General features: G+C 43.7%; 1 protein-coding gene across 1 annotated transcript; it reads left to right on the top strand.

Annotated features, from left to right (window-relative positions):
- The first annotated feature begins 1,602 nt into the window (after window positions 1–1,602).
- LOC119366272 (dolabradiene monooxygenase-like) lies at window positions 1,603–4,771 on the top strand. Its single transcript, XM_037631969.1, has 2 exons — window positions 1,603–2,577; window positions 3,856–4,771. The coding sequence occupies exons 1-2, from the start codon at window positions 1,705–1,707 to the stop codon at window positions 4,501–4,503; spliced, it is 1,521 nt and encodes a 506-aa protein (XP_037487866.1). The 5' UTR covers window positions 1,603–1,704; the 3' UTR covers window positions 4,504–4,771.
- Window positions 4,772–9,144: the final 4,373 nt, after the last annotated feature.

Genomic DNA, 9,144 nt, shown 5'->3' with positions numbered 1-9,144 from the left:
AGGAGGGTGATGGAGGCGGTGGCGAGAGCGCCCTCGCCATCGCCCTCTGTGTCTTGCTACCTTCGAAACGAAGTCAAATCCCCAATAAGAAGATCTCCACGCCATTTATCTATATATCCGTATACTCCTAAAGTTATGGCCTGCTGAAATTGACTAGAGATCATCCACATTTGATTGTGGAATCAGCTTCCTATGTCAACACATGCAACCTATTACTCCCTCTGTAACTTCATGTATAAAACGGTTTCTGACACTATGACAGTGTCAAAAATGTCTTATATCAAGTTACAAAGCGAGTACTATATTAAAAAAACTAGTAGGTGACCCATGCATTTGCACAGCTAAAAAATTGTAAAATTGCACTCCCTCTGTCCATTTTTATCCATTTCTACATGCATTTCTATCCATTTCCGTGACATGTATTTGGGACCGAGGGAGTACGTTGTTTTGTTTGTGTTTATTGAATTTATTTTTATATTATTATTCCATTGGCAAACATTTACAATTTTAGAGAAACTTGTAGCCCAAATACACCATGTGGACACTTATTTGTGCCATTAAAAATATTTTAAATTTAATATGTTGCTATATTAGCAACAATTTATCACGGAAAAATAGTTGAAACGCCTCAGGTAGCCTACTCCCATGAGTGCGGTGTGAACCCTAGGTGCACCGCCTCCTTCTCCCTCCTTTCCTCCCCGCATCCGGAGCACGCTACGGTCGAAGCCCGATTGGCGTTGGCAGTGTCGGGGCCCCTTCTCCTTTCTCATGGGGTTGGCTGGCACGGGGCAGCTGCTTCGTGCGAAGGAGCGACGTGGTCGGGGTTGTCGCTCCGGGTAGGTGAGGTTGGGCTCGGTCCAGGTGGTGCTCGCGGGCGGTGATGTGCCTCTCCTCGTGGGCATGGAGGTTGCTGGTGGTGGTCATGGCACCGTTGCACCAATAGTCGGATCATCCCTGTGGACCACATGTGTGGCATCGTGCGAGCTCGCCTGTGCCAAGGCCAATGGGCTAGGGTCGAGGCTTGCTCGACGACAACCATCAGTAGTCACTAGGTTGCGTCCCCTGCCCCCTGTGCATCGGGACTAGCTGGGGACGCGAGCATGGGCGCTTCCTACCGGGGAGGCATGGAGCTGACTAGGTGGCTGATGATGGCTAAGAGTGAAAGAAGATGTCCTCTACTCTTCCTACCGTCGTTGGTGTGCTATGGTCGGGATGGGTGTCGGAGTCCTAGGACATGGATGCCCGGGCGATTCAACCATTTGAATATAAGGTGTATACTCCCTCCATTCGAGAATATAAGGTGTATCAAGTTTCCTACAATTCAACCATTTGAATGCTTGAGCAAGTTTATAGAATAAAATATCATCTGCAATATTTAATAAATAATTAAAAAAATTCATAATGGATCAAATGATATCAATTTGGTATTATAGATATTGATATAATTTTCTTAAAACTTGATCAAACATGCACACATTTTACTTTAAAAAAATATTAGAGGAACGGAGGGAGAATTTTGGTGCGAGATAAGACTCTACATGTCCCTATAAAACAAGGTCGTGCAATTGAAGCTTTGCTAGGGACCAAGCTGTTGAAACCCCTTCCATGAATGCAAGCGTTTGATTTAGTTGTCAAGCTTCGTTCCATAGTCCATACATACGAACTTAGATTAGAGCAGAGGAGCTGTGTTGTGTAGGTGATGAAATGGAGGTCGTCTACCTCGGCGTAGCTCTCGTGTCCTTGTGTGTTGTGCTTCTTTCCAGGCGTAGGCGCAGAGCGAACGAGCCGCCGGGGCCGTGGCAGCTGCCGGTTATCGGCAGCCTGCACCACCTCGCCGGGCAGCTCCCCCACCACGCGCTGCGTGACCTAGCACGGCGCCACGGGCCGGTGATGCTCCTCTGGCTCGGCGAGGTGCCCACGCTGGTGGTGTCGTCCCGGGAGGGTGCCCGCGAGGTGATGAAGACCCACGACGCGGCGTTCGCGACGCGACCCCTCAACGCCACCATGCGCGTGCTCACCAACGGCGGCCGGGGCATTGTGTTCGCGCCGTACGGCGACTACTGGCGTCAGCTCAGGAAGATCACCGTCTTGAAGCTCCTTTCGGCGCGGCGCGTCCTGTCCTTCCGCGCCATCCGGGAGGAGGAGGTCGCTGCCATGCTCCGCGATGTCGCGGACGCAGCGGCGGCCGCGCGCCCCGTGGAGCTAAGCGCGCGCATCTCCGCCCTCGTCACCGACATCACCGTCCGCGCCGTCATGGGCGACCGGTTCAAGGAGCGCGACGTGTTCCTCCGCTCGCTCGACCGCGGCGTGAAGCTCGCGGCCGGGTTCAACCCGCCGGACCTGTGGCCGTCGTCCTGGCTTGTCGGTTGGCTCAGCGGGGGCGTGCGCCGCGTCAAGGATTGCCGCGATACCGGGACCGGCATCCTTGACCCCATCATCCGGGAGCACCTGGAGAAGATGGAAGATGGCGGAGGCCAGAAGGAGGACTTGCTCGACGTGCTTCTAAGAATACAGAAGGAGGAGGAGGGCAGGCTCCAATTCCCGCTCGACATGGACACAGTCAAATCCGTCATCTTGGTAAGTACTCCTAGTAGTACATAATTTCTTTTTTTAGAGTAAATACAATAATACTGTTAGCTGGGATTAATTTTCTTAATATATGTACTAGTACCATTTTGTGCAAGTATATGTGTACAAAATTAATTAATTGATCAAGTTTTGAACATGCATGAGCCATATTAAAATCTAAAATGGTATGCACAAAGGTAATCATACTCCCTCCGTTCTTAAAATAGTGTATTTTCAATTTTATTGGACGGTCAAACTATCTCAAAGTTTGATCGAGTTTGTGCAAAAATATATCAATGGTTGTCAAACCAAATACGCATATGAAAAAAAGTTATTATGAATGTTACTAATTTGATGGCATAAATATTGGTGTGTTATTGTATAAAGACGTGCAAATATAAAAAAGTTTGACCTTCCAACAATTAGAAGTACACTCTTTTAAAGACGGAGGTTTTAAAGACGGAGGGGATAGGAAATCTAACCGAGCAAATTAAACACACGGGTCACCTCGCTAGTTTAGAGAAAAGTCCTAGTACTTCATTTTAATGAAGTTTCACCAATATGGAAATTAAACTTTTCTGGATAGGTTTTAAGAAATTTCAATCAACTTAAATATATACTCTAGTTTGTTTATTTTCTGTTGTGGTCTCTTAAATTACCATTCCCAAGTGGTTACTCCCTTCGTTCTTAAAAGAGTGTACTCTCAGCTTTGTTAGTAATTCAAAAAAATTATGTTTAACCGTATTTATACAATAATACATCAATATTTATGTCATCAAATTAGTAGCATTAGATTTATGATAAAATATATTTTCATCATATGCTTATTTGGTTTGACAAACATTGATATATTTTTGCACAAACTCGGTCAAACTTTGAGACAGTTTGACCGTCCAACAAAATTAGAAGTACACTCTTTTAAGGACGGAAGAGTAGATAAAGAATCAACTATGAACATGGTTGGTCTTGAACGTTCTCCTCCTTTTTTTTCATCTATGCCTTAACTGATTATTTTTCTCAAGTATTCAATCGATCAATAAAAGTGCAATTACTGTATAGTGAAAAATGCAGCTTTCCTTTTTCACCGTCGCAAGAAAAAAAAGCTTCACTTTTTACCGAGTTGCGCATTTCTGGATTTTATAGTGAACTAATTGAAAGTTCTAGTTTTCTAGATCGGCTAAGACTTCAGAAATTCTTCGCTGATTGAAACTTAACAAAAACCATTTTCTAGACAATGGAAAAGCTCTCATCTTTAATGTATCTTCACATTGTTTTGCATGAGCATAGGACATATTCGGAGCCGGCAGCGAGACGGCGGCTACGACGCTGGGCTGGGCGTTTGCAGAGCTGATCAGGAACCCAATGGTGATGCAGAAGGCGACGGCTGAGGTCCGACAAACCTTTGAGGCTCGCGGCACCATAGCGGAGGAGGCCCTCAACGAACTCTCGTACCTACACCTAGTCATCCGGGAAACTTTGCGGCTGCACACGCCCTTGCCGCTGCTCATCCCTCGAGAGTGCCGGGAGTCATGCCAGGTGCTCGGGTACGACGTGCCGCGGGGTACACAGGTGCTGGTCAATGCCTGGGCGCTCGCCCGTGACGAGCGCTATTGGCCCGACGCGCCGGACGTGTTCCGGCCCGAGAGGTTCGAGGGCGAGGCGGCTGGGGCGGACTTCAGGGGCACCGACTTCTCCTTCTTGCCATTTGGCGCCGGCCGGAGAATGTGCCCCGGGATAGAGTTTGGCCTCGCCAACGTCGAGCTCGCGCTCGCAAGCCTGCTATTCCACTTTGACTGGGAGGGTACACCACCTGGGGAGTTGGACATGGCCGAGGTGTTTGGCATCACTGTGCGGCGGAAGGCCGGCCTCCTGGTGCGCCCCGTTCTCCGGGTGCCCGTTCCCCGAGTCTTGTCAGACGGCAACGGAGATCGTTAACGTGTGTTATGATAAGTGATCGGTTCGACAGGGTGAGAGTCCATTGCGCCTGCATGCATGCATGCGCTTGAACAAATGTCAACAGAATAAAACCGTCTATTAATTCACATAAAATCCTTGCAAATTTTCTCGTGCGTGTTGGCCCTGCTTGTAGACTTGGTCAAACTTGTGAGCAATCTTGGGCTGATGCATATCAACTGAGATCTATCTGTGGATGTTTTTTTCTTTTTGCAAGGAGATCTTTTTCTGGATGTACATTATCTGAATTCTCCATCCGGAAATGTGAGTCATATATATTTGGATTGCATTTTGATTCAACCTTTTAAGGCTGTCCAAGCTGATCAGAAAAATATATCAACATCTTTAATACCAAACAAAATTGTGCTGGGAGGGCGAGTGGTGCTCACAGTCACAGGCAGCCACTAGCCAATAAATGACAATAAGTACACATATAAAATTTAATAGTTTTAGATACGCTTTGGATGTATCAACATCTCCATTCTTAATACATTCCTCCTTGAGCTCGTAAATGATGAAAATAAAACAAACATTTCGAAGCTGAGGTGCCCACTATCAGTCTTATCATCTTATGGGAATCTGTAAACAATAAGTAAAAGATACAAGGCAAATGTCTCTTTATAATTTGTAATTGTTCAATGCACATAGACAAGCAAGCACACTATCCGTCTAATCAATGTTTATGACTAAATTCTCAATGTCTAAGGTTTTAAATGAGAATATAAAACTACTGGGAACAAAAGCAATAGCCTTCATGTCAAAAGACAGAAAGCAATTGCTGTCAAATTAATACCATCATGGACTAGATAACAGGTTGATATATAATAAGAAGTTGTAAGTATAATTATATAGTTGGGTTACAACTATATATAATAACAAGTTGGTTCTTCATCAAAGTTGTCAAGTTTCTAAGCACATCTTTTCCGAAACCTTCTTAAACTTTTTCCACAACATATAGGAATCATATGAAACAATGCCAAGTTTTGCGTTTTTCAGAATTCGTTTGCATTGAATAAAAATGAATAAGCTTCAGTTTGGTGGTCGAGTCCTGACAACCTGATGTTTGAAATTCCTTTTATTTTATTGGATAAGGTCTAAACATAGACTTGATAACACAAATAATATTTTTCAACCCATTTTGTGCCCACTATTTTGTGTACTTGCAGTTCAATCAAATCATATCTACTAAATGTCTAGAAATGCACTTAATGAATCAAATATAGAAAACAGCCTGAAAAATACCAAAATTTGACATGCAAAAAGTAACGGTGTATTTTATTGTAGAAAAAGTAATAAGGCAAATCGATGGGGCCTTTAAATTAACCTCTGTTAACATCTTATTGATAGTTTATTTGTCGTAAAAATGAATCTTCTTCTATTGAATATATTGATTTATTTTAGAGAAAAGCACTTAATTTAAAACTTATAAATCAAAAGTTATTGATATTTGATGATGCACATGTTACTAGTGGCATTTTGCGTATATGCGCAATCACTAGTCAGTGATCCAGTTACTAGTGGTGTGTGCATATATGTACACCTCAATAATCCAGTTATAAGTGGTGGGCGCCTATATGAGCACGCCACTAGTAAGTGGTCCAGTTAATAGTGGAATGCGCAATGCCATTCTGCACATATACGTGCATGCCATTGGTAACTTGTGCATGTATGTACGCAGACCACTAGTAATCTATTACCAGTGGCACGCGCTATGGGACTCACCCATGCCACTAGTACATTTTCCAATTACAAGTGGCGTCTCACACTATACACACGTCACTAATAACCTTTCACCTATAAGGGTTTCTACTCAGTAGTGTGGATAGAATCCTGATAAACTACCAACCATAATGTAATTTGTTTGTTTACTGAATTTGTAGGTTCTGAGCAACATGTCCTAATAGGGTTTAAGCTCCTCTGATTAATTGGTGTAGGTCAATATTAAGGTTGTTACTTAACTACCATGTAGTCACTTGAAATTGTCATTCTACTCAGGCAATATCTCACTACTCACTTGCAATTTTCAATATACATACAACGTAAATTGTATTCAATTGATAATTGATCAACTTACTTCAGCATATGCATTCGAACAAGTAATAATTTCATGCCAACATGTAAGACCAATTACATGCACAAATACATATATTATTTTATAACTCGTTATTTCAACTATTAATAATTCTAAGTAATTTCAATATAGCCGCAAGACATGTTTTGTTTTTTGAGGAACCGTAGCAAGACATGTAATTTCAACAATTTGGCATCCATGTTGTGTTGGGGAGCGCGGTAATTTCAAAAAAAATCCTATGATCACGCAAGATCTATCTATGTGATGCATAGCGATGAGAGGGAAGAGTGTGTCCACGTATCCTCGTAGACCGAAAGTGGAAGCGTTATGACAATGCGGTTGATGTAGTCATACGTCTTCACGATCCGACCGATCTTAGCACCGAACATATGGTACCTCCGCGATCAGCACACATTCAGCTCGGGGACGTCCCTCGTACTCTTGATCCAGTTGAGGCCGAGGGAGAGTTTTGCCAGCACGACGGCATGGTGATGGTGATGATGAACTTACCGGCGCAGGGCTTCGCCTAAGCACTGCAACGATATGACCTAGGTGTGTAACTGTGGAGGGGGGCACCGCACACGGCTAAATAATGTCAACTTGTGTGTCTATGGGGTGCCCCCTGGACATGTATATAAAGGATGGAGGGAGGAGGAGGCCGACCCTCATAGGGCGCGCCCAAAGTATGGGGTCCTACTAGGACTCCCTAGTCCTAGTAGGATTCCACCTCCCACATGGAATAGGAAAAGGGGAAGGGAGAAGGAGAAGGAAGGAAGGAGCCGGGTCCCTTCCCTACTCCAATTCGGACTAGTCCATGGGGAAGGGGCGCGGCCACCCTTGAGGCCTTTCTCTCCTTTCCCATATGGCCCATTAAGGCCCAATACGAATTCCCGTAACTCTTCGGTACTCCGAAAAATACCCGAATCACTCGGAACCTTTCCGATGTCCGAATATAGCCTTCCAATATGTCCATCTTTACGTCTCGACCATTTCGAGACTCCTCGTCATGTCCATAATCTCATTCGGGACTCCAAACTACCTTCGGTACATCAAATCACATAACTCATAATACAAATCGTCATCGAACGTTAAGCGTGCGGACCCTATGAATTCGAGAACTATGTAGACATGACCGAGACTCATCTCCGGTCAATAACCAATAGCGGAACCTGGATGCTCATATTGGCTCCCACATATTCTACGAAGGTCTTTATCGGTCAAACCGCATAACAACATACGTTGTTCCCTTTGTCATCGGTATATTACTTGCCCGAGATTCGATCGTCGGTATCCTCATACCTAGTTCAATCTCGTTACCGGCAAGTCTCTTTACTCGTTCCGTCTTGCATCATCCTGTAACTAACTCATTAATCACATTGCTTGCAAGGCTTATAGTGATGTGCATTAGCGGGAGGGCCCAGAGATACCTCTCCAAAACACGGAATGACAAATCCTAATCGCGATCTATGCCAACCCAACAAACACCTACGGAGACACCTGTAGAGCACCTTTATAATCACCCATTTACGTTGTGACGTTTGGTAGCACGCAAAGTGTTCCTCCGGTATTCGGGAGTTGCACAATCTCATAGTCTGAGGAACTTGTATAAGTCATGAAGAAAGCAGTAGAAATGAAACTAACACGACCATAATGCTAAGCTAACGGATGGGTCATGTCCATCACATCATTCTCCTAATTATGTGATCCCGTTCATCAAATGACAACACATGTCTATGGTTAGGAAACATAACCATCTTTGATTAACGAGCTAGTCAAGTAGAGGCATACTAGGGACTATATGTTTTGTTTATGTATTCACACATGTACTAAGTTTCCGGTTAATACAATTCTAGCATGAATAATAAACATTTATCATCAATTAAGTAAATAAATAATAACTTTATTATTGCCTCTAGGGCATATATCCTTCATGTTGTTGGTTACATTTTCATGTGGTGTGCGGCATGTGCTATGATAACCCACAAGTGTAGGGGATCGCAACAGCTTTCGAGGGTGAAGTACAACCCAAATTTATTGATTCGACACAAGGGGAGCCAAAGAATATTCTTGAGTATTAGCAGTTGAGTTGTCAATTCAACCACACCTGGATAACTTAGTATCTGCAGCAAAGTATTTAGTAGCAAAAGTGGTATGATAGTAATGGTAACAGTAGCAACAGTAAAGGTAAATGTTTTTGGGTTTTTGTAGTAGTTGTAACAGTAGCAACGGAAAAGTAAATAAGCGAAGAACAATATGTGAAAAGCTCGTAGGCAATGGATCAGTGATGGATAATTATGCCGGATGCGATTACTCATGCAATAGTTATAACATAGGGTGATATAGAACTAGCTCCAATCCATCAATGTAATGTAGGCATGTATTCCGTAAATAGTCACACATGCTTATGGAAAAGAACTTGCATGACATCTTTTGTCCTACCCTCCCGTGGCAGCGAGGTCCTAGTGGAAACTAAGGGATATTAAGGCCTCCTTTTAATAGAGAACCGGACCAAAGCATTAACACATAGTGAATACATGAACTCCTCAAACTAT

This window comes from Triticum dicoccoides, chromosome 2B (assembly GCF_002162155.2).
Source record: "Triticum dicoccoides isolate Atlit2015 ecotype Zavitan chromosome 2B, WEW_v2.0, whole genome shotgun sequence".
Classification (NCBI taxonomy): domain Eukaryota; kingdom Viridiplantae; phylum Streptophyta; class Magnoliopsida; order Poales; family Poaceae; genus Triticum; species Triticum dicoccoides.
Note: the sequence above shows the minus strand (reverse complement) of the source record. Positions and strands in the feature narration are given on the sequence as shown.